The sequence below is a fragment of the Malurus melanocephalus genome, unplaced genomic scaffold (assembly GCF_030028575.1).
Source record: "Malurus melanocephalus ecotype Western Australia unplaced genomic scaffold, MMel_1.1 scaffold_5, whole genome shotgun sequence".
Taxonomy (NCBI): Eukaryota; Metazoa; Chordata; class Aves; order Passeriformes; family Maluridae; genus Malurus; species Malurus melanocephalus.
The window spans coordinates 4,538,270-4,555,310 of record NW_026623237.1 but is presented as its reverse complement, the minus strand read 5'-3'; the positions used below and the strand labels follow the sequence as shown (position 1 = coordinate 4,555,310).

Here is a 17,041-nt window from a genome sequence, read left to right as displayed (position 1 = left end):
CTGCTACGGGAAACTGCGAGGGAGTCTTTTGAATGGATATCTCTGATGAAATTAAATGCAAGCAAGGCCAATCTTTAGCTGAGAAGTTTATTGGTAAGAGACACTGCATGTCCCCACCTGAGGAAGACAGAAAAGGCAGGAGCAAAGGAAAAAACAAGGAATGCAGTGRAATRAAAAGACAGGAAAGGAAATATGAAAAAAAGGAAAATTCTGAAATGAGGTAAAATGGAATGAGATGAAGTGCAGTGACATGAATGAAACGTAATAAAATTATAATAGTGAAAAACATGAAATGTTGAGGTTTTCCCTATTACCATTTCATTGTTTCAGTTCATGCCACTGAACTACATMATTCCATTTAATTATTCTCAATTAGTTTCAGAATTTTWTTTTCAATTTCATTTAATTTCATTMTATTTCCTTTCCTGTCTTATCATTTCACTTAATTCCTTGACTTCTCATTTAATTTTGTGAAAATTCTTCATTTCATGAAATGAAATTTAATCTCGAAATTGCAGTGAATAGAATTTCATTAAGTTTTGGTTTGTGTCACTGCACTTCATTTCAATCCATTCCATTTAATTGTTTTCACTATGTTTCAGAATTTTTTWWAAAATTTAATTTCATTTWATTTCCTTTCATTTAACTTWGTTCCTTAATTCRTCTTTTCATTTCCTTTCCTGAAATGAAAGTTCTTCAGTCCAGGAAAAGAAATCTCGAGATTTCAATTAATATCATTACATTGGTTTATATCACTGAATTTCATTCTATTCAATTTAGTTCTTTTAACTTCATTTCAGAACTTTTTTTTTTTTTTCACACTAACAATTAAACATGCTTGGGGTTGTGGCTGAGGTGCCCATTCCCCTGCATGTTCCCAATCTGAAAGTTGTGGAGGCAGCGAGGATTCTTTTGAATGGGTATCTCAGATAAAAAAGTGCAAAGGCTGCCAATGTTGTATCTGAGAACTGTTTGTTCATGAAAGAAACTGCATGTCCCTACCAGACKAGCATAGTGTCTGGAAAATGACGCTATGTAAAGCCAGTGTCCATAAAGGAGACAGAGAAGTCCTACAACTTTATTCCAATAAAGGGAGAGTCCACTGGGGCATAGGCCCGCGGGATTTTCTCTCTCGGTTTCGCAGGGTGTAGCCTCCTTTTATCCTAAACATCCGGCCGCATTTTSCCTTCTTCCTTTCCCCAYTGGCTGAGGGTACTAGGAAGTAAGGTGTTACAGCCTTCCCGAACCGTGTATCACATATTTGCCCCTTAACCCTTAAACGTCRTTTTCCCCCAAGTTCAGAAACTCAGGCTTGTGCGGACCCTATTTGTCTATTTCRGGAAATAGGCTGGGTTCTGTAACAAACCTGCGGGGTGAAATTGTTGCAGACAATAAAAGCCTTTGAACACCCATACCCTCACCCATGGAATTGTTTGTATATACATTAGCACACTTCTTCCCTATAATGTAGTACAATGGATAACTACGGAAGTAGGAGCAGGCTATCCTAAAACTTCTCTAAGTAGTAATCAAATAAAACTTACTCTGAGTAYGTTKGCTAATCTTGGARTGATCCATGTTTTTTTACATTCTTGACAAAGTGTAGACATGATAGATTATGAGRTAATAAAGAGGAAACTTGTCAAAAAGCACTGGCATCTACAAACTAGTTACAGCAGTTATCATAAACTGCACGAGGTATGGGTTTGGGTTTTTTTGAAAAWGTTACTGCTGTTTGTCATAGTGAGAAACAATTAAAACTAGTATTCTCAGGGCTGAAATCCAAGGATAAACTAAAAACACKAAAGAAAAGCACTTAATAAATTGTCTTTTAACCTGCAACAATATTGCAGTATTTTAGACGCAGAAAAACTTTTGAAATTATTTCACGCTCTCACTGATTACCAACCACTATTTTTACTTCTTCCAAGAAAAAACTTCTGCCAAATAAAGCATGGAATTAAATAGCGTGTAGTGTTTTGCCTCTCGAAGGGCTTAAATTTAGCTTCATGCAGTCCAATAGAAGTCAATCCCACGGTTACGTAGCGACAGGCCCACATTCCCCGTTCCCGCTTGGAGAGGCTCTCCTGACGCAGGAAAGCAGGACACGCACCGAAGGGCRGGAGGTACGCACGCTGTTACCAAGGAAACAGGGATTTTGAATGTAGCCACGGAGCAGCGGACGGGGGCGGCGGGGAAGGTTAAACAGCAGTCGCCATCTCACAGCCCCTGCGGTCCGGCCCGCCGTGTCCCGGCCCCTGCGCTCCGCGGCCGGAACAGGAACCCAGGGCCGGCGGCGGCCGCAGAGCGCTCCATTCCCGCGGCGCGGCTCGCTGCGTCACACGGAGGCCGCTGCTGCCTGCTGACGTCAGCGCGCCGCCGGGTGACGTAGTGACGGCGGCGGGCGGGGGGAGGAGGCCTCGGCGGCGGCGGGGCCGGTGAGTCCGGCGGGAGGGGCGCGGGAGGGGCGGGCGCGGCCCCGAGCCTGAGCGGGGTCCCGGGGCTGCCTGGGCCGAGGTGCTGTCGGTGGCGGCACCCACCGGGCGCGGGCAGGGCGAGTCGGGCCGGGCTGCGGGAGCGCTGCCGTCCGGGGAAGGCGCTGGGCGCGTTTGGCGGTGAAGCGATTTCACCTGAAGCGGCTTTTTGTGGAGGCGAGGGAGGGGTCGGCCGAGCGGACGGGGGTCGCCTTCCCGGGCGGCCCGGGCTATCCCGGGCGCGACCTTGGGAGCATCGCCGGCTCTGGCCGCCGTCTCGGCTCCGCGCCTGTCTCACCTGCCGCCCCCTCCTCCTGCCCCCCCGGTCCCACCTCTGGCTGGCTGCTCAAGGCCCTGTTGTGSCTATCCAGCTTCAGTTTTATTTGTTAAAAATTATGAGTTCAGTATTTTGACGCTCTCTCGGTACTCAGTGTTTTCCYTGCTGCTTTGGTGTCGTAGTAGTTTAACACTCTGCAAGTTACGCACTACTGTGATTCATTGAAATTACTCTYAACTTAGAAGACATATTATCAGGCTTAATAAAACAACAAAGAAGTTGGTTTAACTCGTTAGCAATCTGCCGATGATCWCTGCCGATGTGTTTTTAAAGCGCAGCACACAGACCTTCTTAGAGCCCCGTGCTAAAACACTTAATATTTTATGTGTTTTAGGATTTAATTTGAGCCTATTTACAATGCAGGTGTATTTGATGTGGCTTCTGTTACAAATCTGTAAATCAGGTGCTTGAACTGTTCTGTTGGCATGTTAGCTCATATTTAACAAAAAAAAAAGACCCCAAGAATTTTCATAAATGGCTTTTGAATATATTTTGATAACACAGGCCAACTTGTCAACATACATTACTTATAGGGAAGATATTTGCATGCTACATTTTGTTCCTCAAAAATGAGGAGACTGTCAAATAGCTGGTTTTGATTTGCAGGATTAAGGTGTGGTTACTTCCTAGTTCATGAGACTACATAAAATTTTTTTTTACCTCCTTCTGTGATCTCTTAAACATATCCTGTAAAGAAGATTAGAGTGACTCTTATGAGTATTCATAGATCAAGATATAAATACAGTTTAWTTTTCCTCTTGGCAGGTTTGATGGGAAGGTTAACAATAATTTATACTTGCTGAGAGAGACTCATTATATTRGTTATGTGTTTAAGCAAGTAAAGCTTCTATATTTCTGTATTTGCTCACCCTACAGTTTTGTTTTGTTTTCCTGTTTATAGAAAAGGCTTGCGCAAGAGAAAGCTCTGCAGTTGCCTCAAGTTTTGTAAAAAAAAAAAACAACAAACCACCAAAACCCAAACAGAACCCCCAAAACATTTAGCTAGGCAAGAACRCTTAGAGAATTTTGGCTGTGTAGGGAATGAGCGAGAGTGATACAGTTTGCATAGAACTGGTTTAATTAGGACACCCATGTGGGAAAATGGTTTTCAGGGATGTTAATGCTGTAGCAGAAAGGAAGAMATTTTTGTGGTTTAAAATGAAAACATGAATGGAAATATATTACTGTCTTCTGTGATTGCTAAAAATATGAATGTCAAAGTTAAATTATGATTACTCAAAAAATAAATACTATTGCTGTGTTCTAATACTATTAGAAGTTTTCCTTTAAAATTGAAGGTTTTTTTAAGAATTTATTTCCACAAAAAATTGAATTCAGAAATGTTCATCTCTCTCAATTTGTCTTAAGGCTTTGTGCTCATAATTCCTGATGGTGTGTATTTCATGTGTTATTCCAGGAAATGGTACAGTTGTTGCTGTGCAGCTGGATGTTGGTGAATAACGTTTCTATGAGCTTGCTGTTCAATCTGTCTGTTGTTCAGAATGGCGAAGAACCCTAATTTCCAGGAAGCTGGGAATCTGCCTACAGGCTACGTTCACTGTAGGTCTTCAGACAGCTTCACTGGTGAGTGGACTGATGTGTTTTCTTGAKATTTTAATGGTTTAGTTGTATGGCATTTTAACCAGATTAATTTTATATATGTGTTAATAAATAATCTGCACTAAGTATATTGTTCGTTGTACTTAGCTAAACTTATTCCTGCTCTTCTGGCCCAGGAAAGCATCTGAGCAGAATGTAAAATGTTAGCACTACAGCACTTAAGTGACAGGAATGTGTTTGCAGGTGAGCAGGGCATAACTTTGCCTATGCTTGAAGTCAAAACATTTTTTGGTACTAAATTGCTGTTTAGAATGTTGTCATTGGATGGTGTGGTTAATTACCATTAATGTTACCATCTGCTTTTATTTTAATCCTTTCACAATGGAAGGATTGGAGATGAGACTTGAAAGTTCTGTAAGWTGAACTTATTTGAGCTTTCATATTCTGTGTTTATAAAGCCTCACCGGTTGTTTATGTTGTTTCCATTTTTGGATACTAAGTATCAAAACTTGGTTGGGTATTTTTTGTTATAATTTTCACTCAGTTTCAACTTTGTTTGTACAGTAGTSTTATTATTTTTGTTTGTACAATAGTGTTACTGTTACATCTCTCATGTTCTGGCAGTATGTGGTAATAGAAATTGAAATTAAAGTAATAATTTTGATGGAATTTATTTACAATATAGCAAACTATCTGTGAAGTAATGAATTACAAAAAATTCAAATACTACTCAAATGCCTTCAAATCAACTGAAAACCAGTTCCTATTTTTAGATAAAAGAGCAGTGTAAAAGAATTACATTTAAGAAAATTCTCTTTGTTTAATTCTGATAAAAATATTATCTTGCTGTGTGCAAACTAATGATGAAGGAATGAAGTGTTTCAAGGATATGCAATTGTTTGCTCACTGTTTATAATCCAGCCTTATTTAAAAAAAATTCTAAATATATTCTGTTTACTTACCTTTATTTCTAAAGTTTTGATAGAGTTATCAATTAAGTAAGCATTCTTCATTTTCATAAACTTTTTTAAAATTACTTATGATAAATTTCTCAAATTTGCTATTCTGAGCCTGGTATAAAAACAACACTGCCATGTTTCATTGAAACAGCACTGCTTTTCAGAAGATTCTTGAGTGTTAGCCTACATGAGGAAGAGTCTAAGTGCTGACCTTTCATTGCAGCTGAGAATTGTTTAGTAAGGACATAATCACTGTTTTGCTGTTGTTGCTGCATTTTCTCGATCATGTTTTTGTATACCATAACATGTTACCGATTACTTACTGAGTAGAAATGCAAGAAACTGAAAGCTTGGAGGGGTTTGTTGTTTTTCGAGGCACAATACACATTATGTAGTGTTGCATACTGCCTATGTAGTGMATACTAGGCTGCATTTTTCACGTGCTGCTGTTGAAGATGGCCACCRAATTGCGGGGCTTTCAGTGGGGCTGTTCAAGTGCTTTCTAAGCCTTAGGACTTAACAAATGCCTTTTCAGATTGTTGCAGTTCTAATGGTGCCTCAAAATCACTGAGAAGACTGTTTTGTTTTTTTATTTCTGTGTCATGACCAAAGCTGCAGCAGCTGACTCCTGAAGCGGTTAATTAGCTCTGAATACTTCCTGGAAATAGGTTATGATGCTGGCAACAGCTTGTWAATGGCATGTTCTTTGACTGCCAGGAAGAGTAAGCACCTATATTCTCTGAAAGAGTGATGTTGTTTGATGATGGAAGATGCCAGAGGGATCTTTAGGAAGGGTTTTGTCCCAGCTCTTAGCAGCATCCATCTTTTTTTTTAAATCATAAATAGTACTTTTGAATTGCATTAGAAAAAAGATGTGTTTCACTATGCAGGGAGATTGTGAGCTCGTAGCAACTTAGCACAACTAGAGGTTATTATGTCTTACTTCCTCAAACAAGAACTGTGTACATCACTTCAAGGGTTGCTTGAATTCATACCATTAATTAATTGAGCCTAGGAAGACACAGTCATGTATCATTTGGTTCTGTATTTTGAAGGCAGGACTGTCTCCCTGGTTTGCTTTATAGGAAAAATCGACAATACAGACAAAACTTGCATTGGAAATCTGTACTAGTAAACAGTAGGTGAGTTTGTTTCTTCAGTGCACTGGTGTTACCCATGCTCACAAAAGGCATGAACATGGTTTTGTAAAGGTGACAGTCCCCAGCRCTTTGAGTCACTCAAGCTTTTGAAAGGCCTCCTCAACTGGARTCTTGTRGCCATCATTTTAGTCTTGTATTTTCTGTGCTCAGCGTATTTGTGTTTGAAACAGATGGTTTRGAATAGTACATGGAACCAGCAATTCGGACAGCATTAAACATGAGAACAAATTTGCCTTGTTCCTTACACACAGGATGTACTTTCATTGCTTACTGTTGTTCAGTGTCTTGTTCATAAGGACGAGCATCCTTGTGCTTCTAGCAAGTGCTCCCACTTCTAACTTTGCCCTCTTATATACACTGATTATTGTTTAGACTGAGGTTTATGTACTCTTRAGAGGAAAGTGTGCTTTTGATTTTATTTAACCCTAAATACAAATAATTTCCCTTGAGCTTTTCATCCTCTTGGCACATGACAACATCCACAGCTACTGAAAGGAAAGTTAATGTGCAGCTGGTGACATTCCCTTGTCTTCACTACTTTTACAGTCTCTCAGTTTTATTCAGACAACACCTGTTCTTATTTTTTAGAGATAAGAGTGGATTCAGGAAACAAAGAGGTAGAATTTAGTAAAAAGTGGAATTAAAAGTAGATTTTAAAATTAAACTATGCCAATATTTGTACATGGTCATAGTATCATAAATCAGCTTCCCTATTCAATAAAAGTTTAAACTAGCAGAAGAGAGATAATGCAGAGTTCCCTGACAATGTGTAATTCATATGTAGTTGAGTTGCCTGACTATTGCAGATGAAGATCAACAATAGCAATTATGGACATGGTATGGAAGTCTTTAAGGAGTAGTGAGACCTGAGAYTGCAACTGAGTAACAAATACATMTTTTTGTTTTCTACYKTGGTGTAATAAAGTTTTCTATTTTGAGGGCATTTCAATTCTACCATTGTCTATAAACTCTTAAACAATTACATTGTGGTAAGTGGTATTGCTGGTACAAACGTAGACTGCTGGGCTGATACGAGATAATCTTGCTTGTTAGAAAGTAAATGTTACTGGAAGCACATGTAACACAAATCTAAATTCTCTTAACTAATTGTAAATTAACCAGTGTAAGTGGAAGAAATAGTCTATTATTATGAAAAGCTATGAAAATTAATTTACTTCATGTCAGGATAGAAGAATGTCTTTACAGTAATCTGTGTTCCCATGGTTAGGCTGCCTCCAGTGTCTTGGCCAGTGTTGCTGRTTCTATGCTGTACTGGCTACTCAGGCACACAACTTCTAATTCGAGTAGCAGAGACAGGCAGTGGAAGGCTGGGAGTTTGTTCCCAATTGTGGTGTATTATATTATTGATTTAGTATGCTGTACTACTGTATTAGTATTGTATTACTACTGTACTGTATTACTATTGATTTAGTAAAAYTTAAWTTTTTWAAATTTTATTTTCTATTTCTATCACTTTTTTAGTTTAATTTGGAGTTCTTTGGGACTGTGCTCCCACACTGACTTAATTTTGGGTTAAGCATTTTAATCTGTTCAAATGCAAATAATACTGAACCCCATGTGCGCATGTTTGCTTTTCTTTTTGGGGTAGAAATGACTGGAAACAGATAAGTATTTTCTCACAGTATTTCTACAGTAGAACCTAAAAGTGTATTTCTGTCATTAATATTTCACTTGAAGAATTTCTCTCTTAGCTGTGTGCAAGTTATGGCCTCATCATTTTCTTGCTTCTTGTGTGCTTCTACCTTTCTTCAGCATGGGTATCTGCCCATTTTGAAAAGTGGCTAGTAAATGAAGCATGGAAGATGTCTCTGAAAATATGGATGGTTGTATTCTGGACCAGGCAACCTCTTTTTAAAGAAAACCAAAGTATAACAATAGAAACCAATGTAWGACCTAAATTTGCTGTAGATGCTCTTGCTATTGAGACTACAGAAAAACTATTGCCAAATKAAACCAAAACCAAAAGAAAACTACAACCTGCTWTGAATKAATAAGMAACAAAGTAATTCCATATAGATTAATTATTGTCCATTAGTGGACAATGTCCTAATTTTATGACTGAGAGGTAATAGGGGATTTGTTTTCTGAAATGTATGAGGGAGCAAGAAGGTATCAAGAAAACAGTGGAAAGAGTAAGAAAATTCAGTTGTATGTTGTAGAGCTTTTCTCTCTAACAGACCTTTTCTATTACTTATCAAAAGTTATCTTGATTGTTTATGTTCTCTCAGGAAAGTTGATGAGAATTMTGCAAAAACACTGATGTTTTTRCTTGTCATTGATTCTGGCACAGACTTGAGAGTTAAGACTAAGCTTAATTGGTCATATTACTTTTTTCTTTATAATTTATATGAATTTTAATTCAGATAACTGCTTTCTAATAATAACATTCTTTAAAATAGTTTAWTTTTTAATTCCCTTTGTTGGAAACTTTTTCTTTTAAGTAAATGGGTTGACTGAACAACAAGGGGACAGAATTGTCTGAAATACTTTGTTGGCTGGAGTTGTTGGTACCAGCTGTGTTGAGTCCAGTTGAAAATGAACTTTATAGAACAACTCTTGATTTTTTTTTCTTGTAATATGTGATTGCTAAGACTAGTCACTTTTTTGTTATTGCAATTTCATGCTTGATATTTTCAATRTTTTTGCCCTCTGAAAGAGTGATTGTTTCTTTGTCTCTCAGGCTACCAGTATCACCATCCCTCCAAGATGAGTAACAGCCACCCTCTTCGTCCCTACACAGCTGTGGGGGAGATTGACCACGTTCACATMCTGTCAGAGCATATTGGTGCTCTGATGAACGGGGAAGAATATAGTGACGTTACCTTTATTGTGGAAAAGAAGCGTTTTCCTGCACACAGAGTGATTCTGGCTGCTAGGTGCCATTATTTCAGGTGAAGTAAAGGTTTTTGTCAGGCTCACAGGAAATTTTTATGCAGWTAAGATAAACATTTTTTCTCTATGAACTTTTCAGCGTGTAATCATCTGTCCATTGAGTGTGACCTTTTCTGTGTGAATGTTTCCCAGCACATCAAATTCTTGTGTTCAAATAGAGAAAGATAAATACCATGTCACAGTGTTACTCTTTTGACCTTCATTAAATTGGATTTTGAAGGTAGTTTCACACATTCAAGAGAAAGATAACTTGAAAACAAGAAAGTACTACTGCAAAATTGTTTTGATTTTTCAGAGTATAAGTAGTGTGTTTCTATGGAATATACTCAATTAGGAAGTTTCATTTTGGTGAATTGGAATTGAGAAGAGATTTGGGTGTTTTTAAACTAGGAAAAATACTAACCCAACTTTTTTTTTTTTTTTTTTTTTTAGCAGGGTATTTTTCAGTAGAAGTATATTTTATGGAACTTGCTAGTAATCTTATTTCAGTGATTTTTTTCAGAGGGATAAGATACTAACTAAACTAAACTTATCTTCCTTACAGAGCATTATTGTATGGAGGAATGAGAGAATCTCAGCCTGAAGCAGAAATTCCTCTGCAGGACACCACTGCAGAAGCATTTACCATGCTATTGAAATATATTTACACTGGTCGTGCTACATTACGAGATGAGAAAGAGGAGGTTCTTCTAGACTTCCTAAGCCTAGCACATAAATACGGATTCCCAGAACTGGAGGATTCCACATCTGAGTATCTTTGCACAATACTTAATATTCAGAATGTCTGTATGACTTTCGATGTTGCCAGTCTTTATTCTCTTTCCAAATTAACTTTTATGTGCTGTATGTTTATGGATAGAAATGCCCAGGAGGTGCTCTCCAGTGAAGGCTTCCTGTCACTTTCTAAGGTATATWTTTATTTGCACTTTTTTCTCCAGGACTGTGAATTTTAATCTGTATACAATTTTGTGATGAAGTACTAACGGGGCCACTAAATAACCTGAGATAGTTTACAGTTATCATTTTATACTATTGAAACTGTGGCGGTTGGAAATGTTCAAGGCAAGCTGAACTGAAAATTCAGGCTATCTGTTCTGAATTTTTTAGATATTGACCAATCAGTACAGCTAAATATAGTAGATCTAATGGAGTGTTCTAAGAGATTGCATCAGGCAATCTAATCTTGTTTTGTTTCATCTGTTGCTGATACAATGTGATTTGGCTTCTGAATGTTGCACAGGGAAAGTCAAGTATTGACTTGAATATGCCAGGAGATACTTTGTTCTATTAATTTCTTGATAGAAATTAATTATTGATATAAATTCTTCGGCAGTGATGGGTGATTTTCTGCTGTGTAGACAAAACCATTCTGGAGATTACTGTGATTTATGTTGCTGATTGTCATCAGGTTCTGAACTTGCACACAATATGGTGGTGGAGGGTTTGGGTTTGTTGTGTTGTCTTTTTTCTTTTTGTTAGGTGCATAAATATTTGTGGCTGATTCAGGCTGCTCTATGAAGTTGAAATTTTGCACTTATTCTGGAGGGATCTTTGAGCTSGACATTTTAGTGACAGGGTGTTTTCAAGTAGTGTTCGCATGAAGCAGCAGAGCACCTTGAATGAATAATGCGTTACTCAGGGTTTTATAAAGTGGATTTTTTAGTGGCAAAGCTGTGAAGCGTCTGTCTCTTGAATGAGTATATAACACTGCTGTAACTTACTCATTATATAGGGAAAAGGGGTTTTCTTTCTCTCTCTCCCTCTACCTTGTCAAGTGCAGTTTGTTCAGTCAGAGCTCTGAGAGCCTATTATGAATAAAGAAATGAGCAAACATCATCCAACAGGAAGTGCACACTGAGATCTTTGCCATAGCCAGTCTGGTATATATGAGAGGTTTATCCTTTTTCTAGACAAACTCATTATTCTGCTGGCTAAGTGAAAATCAAAAAGCTATTTGATTACTTTTGTTCTCATTTTGCATCAGTGGGTTTTCTACATGAGTGAGAGTTCTTGGAGTTTTTACCTGCTGATACTAAGTTGGCACCAAAAGACAGAGAAAGATTGTGCAGGGACAGAAATTCTAAGTAGTCAGAAATGGTTAAAAAAAGTGATTCAAAGCAACACTTCCTTYTCTCATCAGTGTTTGTATAGCAATCTAAGCTTAAAGGAATGTTTTGAACTATACTGCCAAATCCCCGAATCTCTTATAATATTCAGAAGTATATTTGAAACTGATATTATATTGAATAGTTCTCTATATTTCAATTCTGATATATTTCTTCTACTGGTTTTGTAATATTGCCTATTATATTGGTCATGGATTCTGTTATTCTTGCATAACCCAAATAAGCTACAATTTCAGGGAGTCACTCCTTTAGCATTATTTTTAATAGTGACCAGTTAAAATAGCCATTAATTTTTGCATTATTTGAATTACACTTGGCTAAAAACCTAAAATTTAGTTTAATTTCTGTTTATTTAGGGGGTGTATTTTTTATTCTTATTTCTGTCTTCCAGGCTGCTCTTCTAAGTATTGTACTGAGAGACTCATTTGCAGCTCCTGAAAAGGACATTTTCCAAGCTTTGATGAACTGGTGTAAGCATAACCCCAAGGAAAACCATGCTGAAATCATGCAAGCAGTTCGTTTACCACTAATGAGTCTAACAGAACTACTGAATGTTGTAAGACCTTCTGGATTGTTGTCACCTGATGCCATCCTAGATGCCATTAAGATTCGTTCTGAGAGTCGGGACATGGACCTCAACTACAGGGGCATGTTAAGTAAGCATCAGGTTTTTTTGTTTCCTTCTCATTTTGTGACTGTAGTTGTCTGGAGGTTATGGTTAAATTGTGCTTTAAGTTTTCATGTTACTGTGTGTTTTAAATGRTTTACAAAACAAAACATCTTGTTATGTAACTGTTCATGCCATTTTTGTTTCTTGATATTAGTCAATTATTTCTTGCTTTGTGTCACAGATATTCTCAAAYACAAATGTAATACCATTTTTCTAGAGGAAGTGGTAATTTAATAGAAAAAGTCTTTAAAAACCATTGAAAATAAAAGTTAATTTGCTTTGAGATATATGATATTTAAATGGTTTTATGGTGATGGTGACTTGTTTTCTGCTTTATAACTTTTTCATAATTTCTCCAGTATTTATGGCTTTCCTCTTACCCTTTACATGCTTGTCCAAAGTTTAAACAAGTCTCTGAAATTGTTTTAGTGGAAGCATAAAAAATGTAAGAATTCTTGTGTTTGACTCATTTTCTGTGCTCTCTGTTAATTCAACAAGAGTATGTAACACTCAAGTTTTAAAAACATATTGTTAGCCATCTAATGTGTGATTTACAGTGAGAATTTGGCCTACAGGAAAGAATAAAGTTAAATGTTCTTTAAGAGCCTGCACTGTATTCTCAGTCATGCATGATGAGCCCTGAAAATTGCTGCTATCTTAGAATTGCATATTCCCTTTGTTCTCCCTTAGAAGTTACAGTTATTAATATTTAAACATATGAGTTGAATTTAGGATATTGTAAAAGTCTTGTCATGCAAGACATTCTGTTGATAGGGCAGCAGAAAAATTTGAATAAGTCAAATGGTCTTTTACTTCGAATTTTGTTCATTAGATGCCAAATTTTTAATATCCTGTTAAAAWTCRTATTTCTGTTGCCAACCTGCCTGAAAAATTTGGGGCAGCTTTTCATCCTTCAGCTTTCAGATCGTATTTTCTAGGGTCTCTCCTCAAACAAGTATGTTAAAAATGTCTTTTGAAGAGTGTAGTTCACAGAGTATTGTTCCGTGGCTGAAGTTAGGGATCATTATCCMTARTYAGCTTGAAGGAAGATGATTCTAGGMCACAAGGCTTATTACTGTGAAATGGTGGTGTAAAAAACTTGCTTTACCATGTGGGTTCAAAGCCCAATTAGCCAGAAKTTTCCCATTTCACTTGAGTTCATTTAACTTTGCAGAGTGCTGGAAGCTTGTATGGTTGTCAAAGGAGCATGTACAGCTATGCTGCTGTATACACCACTCTGCAAATTCATGATGTATCTTGAACATGTGATACAATCTTGTACATCATTCTTCCATTTAGGAAGAAAAAAAGCCAATAAAACCCAAAGCAAAACCAGACAACAGCTGACAGGGGCTACAAAATTCTGTAAAATCATGAAGCTAATTTTTTTAATGCTTTTTTTTTGTTTGGTTGGTTGGTTTTTTTTCCCCCCAGTAGATCATGTATTTGTGGCCAAGAAAGGAGATTATCAATAAATCTTTGGTCTGACCTAATAGAGTTGATATTCAGAATATCTAATTTGCAGTGTGAGAGTGTAAATTTAAGCAATTATTTCATTTTCTTCATAGTACCAGGGGAGAATATTGCAACAATGAAGTATGGAGCACAAGTTGTAAAGGGRGAGCTGAAGTCTGCTCTATTAGATGGAGATACTCAGAATTATGACCTGGATCATGGCTTCTCTCGACACCCGATCAACGATGACTGCCGCTCTGGCATTGAAATTAAACTAGGCCAGCCCTCAATAATCAACCACATACGAATTCTCCTGTGGGACAGAGATAGTCGGTAGGTTCCAAGGTGATGTGAAAGGGGAAAACAATGCATTTTGTATTGATGGTTATGTATCGATGCAAACTAAAAATTAAGTATGTTAGGGAAACAGCATGATAGCGTTGGAGATGGCAGTTGTAAGTTTGATTTGAAAACAACCTGATTTTTAAATGTAATTWTGGTTATTTACACACCAGACCATACTTTGAGATGTTAAATTGTGTTAAAATATTTAAATAGTTTTTTTCAATATTCACATTTCAAACATTGAAACAATTTTTTTATTCAAATTTTTTTGATATATCAAAACTGTTAAGAAATAACATGCTTTGRCCGTGAGATTGGACYTGATCTTGGACATCTTTGCAAKCCTWAATGATTCTGTGATTCTGTGATTCAGGGATAATAAAATTTATTTAGAGTGTAAATTGCCAATGAACTAAAGTAGTTATTAAAAACCACTTCATGTTTAGACTGGTGAAATATGAATCATCATAGATGCCTTAGCCAGTTGATACTGAGCTACTTTATGTTATTATGGAATGTATGAAAATGAAAATTATGCATATTTGAAAAATTGAGAGACTGCCTAAGTAGAAAAATTGCAAGGTATCTTTTATCTGACAAACTTAATGTATTAATTTTGTAACTTCCCATGACAAAGATCTTACAATTTAGTAGACAGTTCAGTATTCATAAGCTATTAAAAACAATAAAACAAGCTACTTACAAATTTATTATGTACCTCATCATCTTTCTGATAAAGGATTAATTTTATTTTATTTCCAGACTTACAGTTTAGAGTTGTAAAAGAGTTGTACTTTGCTTTTTTAGCTAAGCCATGTTATTTTAGGACAGGGTATATGAAAATTATATTTAGAGTGGGATTTTTTTTGTAAATTTAAATTAATTTTTTAATATGAGTTTCTTAAAATTCAAAACAAATTTCATTCATTTTTATCTATTTAACTGTTTCAAATAAGTTCTCCTACTTCAGTTCAACTGAAATTTATTTCACCTCTATTTCTTTTGTAAAGATCAAAAAGTGAAACTTYGAAGGTATAAGGAACTGCTTCATATAATACTATACTAGTTGTGCCAGAARATCAACCAAATTTATGAACCAGTCATCAACCAACTTCACAAAATGTGAAACAGTATCAGAGATATGTTARTAATGAGTTCTCTAGCAATTTTTAGAGAACTTGTATTACTGGTAAAATCCCCCTCATCTGCAWGGCATAAATTGGCAGCTGCTGAAACTCAGGGAAAAAATGTTCTCCTTGGGATAACTTCTTACGAAGTTATCTGTTGCTTTTGTCCTGTRCCCTGCATCTGAAATTTGTAGAATACACTTGCTGTATCAGACAAGATGGACCTCTAGAGATTTTTGTCTTCACAAAATATGGAGAATTCAGTGATTTAGGATCTAGTTTCTGTGTCATCCTGCTTTTTTTTACATTTYATTTTTTTYAARTCGTCCTAATTTCTGTGGAAATTTTGCTCTTGAGCGTTGTTTTGCTTCGTAACAGGTATAGTACTGGCATTAGCACTGTCTGTCCTGTGCAAGGCCAGGAGTTGGACTTTGCTGACCCTTGGGGTCCCTTCTGATTCAGAATATTCTGTGATTCTCTGATTCTATGAAWTGTCAAGTTCTTTTCCTCCARTAACTCRGCTGTCTAAGATAAATKGAAACAGAGACGTTTGGACTACTTTGTCAATTTGGGGGTTCCTCAGTATAAGATAGTGACCTTCTGGATTGGATTCAGCAGGGCATCTAGATGATCAAGGCTTAAGCATATGAGAATCTACTGGTTTAAGATGAGCAGACGTAGAAGGGAGAATTTGTTCCTCTCCTCACCTRTTCAGTGGAAGAAGACAGAGAATACAGGGACAGAATTCTCTTGCAGCTGTGTGCTGAGAGTACAAAGAGCAGTGGACACAAGCAACAAGACAAATTCATATTAAATGTTAGGAAAACAGTTCATAGTGGGGTACTTGAACTTGAGAARGGTTTGGCCAGAGATGTGTGCAGAAATTTAACCGTCAAGACCTTAAAGAACTTGTTCTGCAATTGTCCTTGCCTTTTGCAGAGATCTTTTCTGCTGGACARTCTTTGTCTAACAATTGCTGGCCACTTATCTGATCTTTCTCATGGGATACATGAATAATGTCTTCTGAAGATGTGTTTTAGCATCTATACAGACCTGTACAGCATGGTTTCTTCTTGATGAACAATTTCTTAAACTACTCTGTTCATTTAAACTGTTTCTGTGAAGCTCTGTTTTATTGGATATTAACAGAACCAAATGCAAACTAACAGGTGTTTTACACCTCTAGTTTAGGGGTGTTAACAGCTCAACCTGAGCTGTGAAAGTGCTAAGGGGGGTAGCTGTCCAAACTGCTTCTGCAAAAAAGATCCTGTCCAGCCTTAAAAGAAAATAAAAGGCATACTGTTAAGTATGACAATAGAACTGTATTTTCAGGTAATACTTCTTTGTTTGGTACCCTCAAAAACCAGAAATTAGCTTGTTGTGTATTGCTTACAAATATATGTTAGTCTAGAAGTGATCATGTGAGAATCTGAATGCTCAGGGCACAGTCAATAACTTTTGTATCCAAACTCCTCCAATTCTAAAATATTGTAGCCTAGTTTTGTCAAATACACTTAGATTAGTAATAGTTATGCTGCTGATGCACAGTATATTTATGTGGGTTGTGAATATTACACATTTGATGARTATGAATGTGAAAGCTGGTTATGCAATTGACATATAAAGACTTAGCCTTACCTTTCCAAGTGCAGAAATTGGTATTGATAACAATCCAACATTTTAAGGATTTTTAAACATTATCACTTTTAACAMATACTCTTCTAAGTTCTCGGGAAAATTGGAATTATTAACAAAGGCATTAACATTTAACCAGAAGCACTTGTGTAGAACTATGGAAGAGCAACTCCTCTTTAGAAATCAGTGAGAAAGGATGTTAGGTGCTGACATGGTGCTGTTGAAATGGCTGTGAATGTTACAGATTAGTACCTTAGGAGAAAGAAAATACTCAGAARCA

The 17,041-nt window shown here is 36.8% G+C and overlaps 1 protein-coding gene across 1 annotated transcript in view; it reads left to right on the top strand.

Annotated features, from left to right (window-relative positions):
• Window positions 1–2,364: 2,364 nt before the first annotated feature.
• BTBD9 (BTB domain containing 9) overlaps window positions 2,365–17,041 on the top strand; it is a 112,307-nt gene continuing 97,630 nt past the window's right edge. Inside the window, exons 1-6 of the mRNA XM_057370929.1 lie at window positions 2,365–2,438; window positions 4,229–4,395; window positions 9,192–9,402; window positions 9,948–10,311; window positions 11,921–12,185; window positions 13,768–13,987. Coding sequence (XP_057226912.1) covers window positions 4,314–4,395; window positions 9,192–9,402; window positions 9,948–10,311; window positions 11,921–12,185; window positions 13,768–13,987 — 1,142 coding nt within the window. The 5' untranslated portion in view covers window positions 2,365–2,438; window positions 4,229–4,313. The remainder of the gene's footprint in view (window positions 2,439–4,228; window positions 4,396–9,191; window positions 9,403–9,947; window positions 10,312–11,920; window positions 12,186–13,767; window positions 13,988–17,041) is intronic.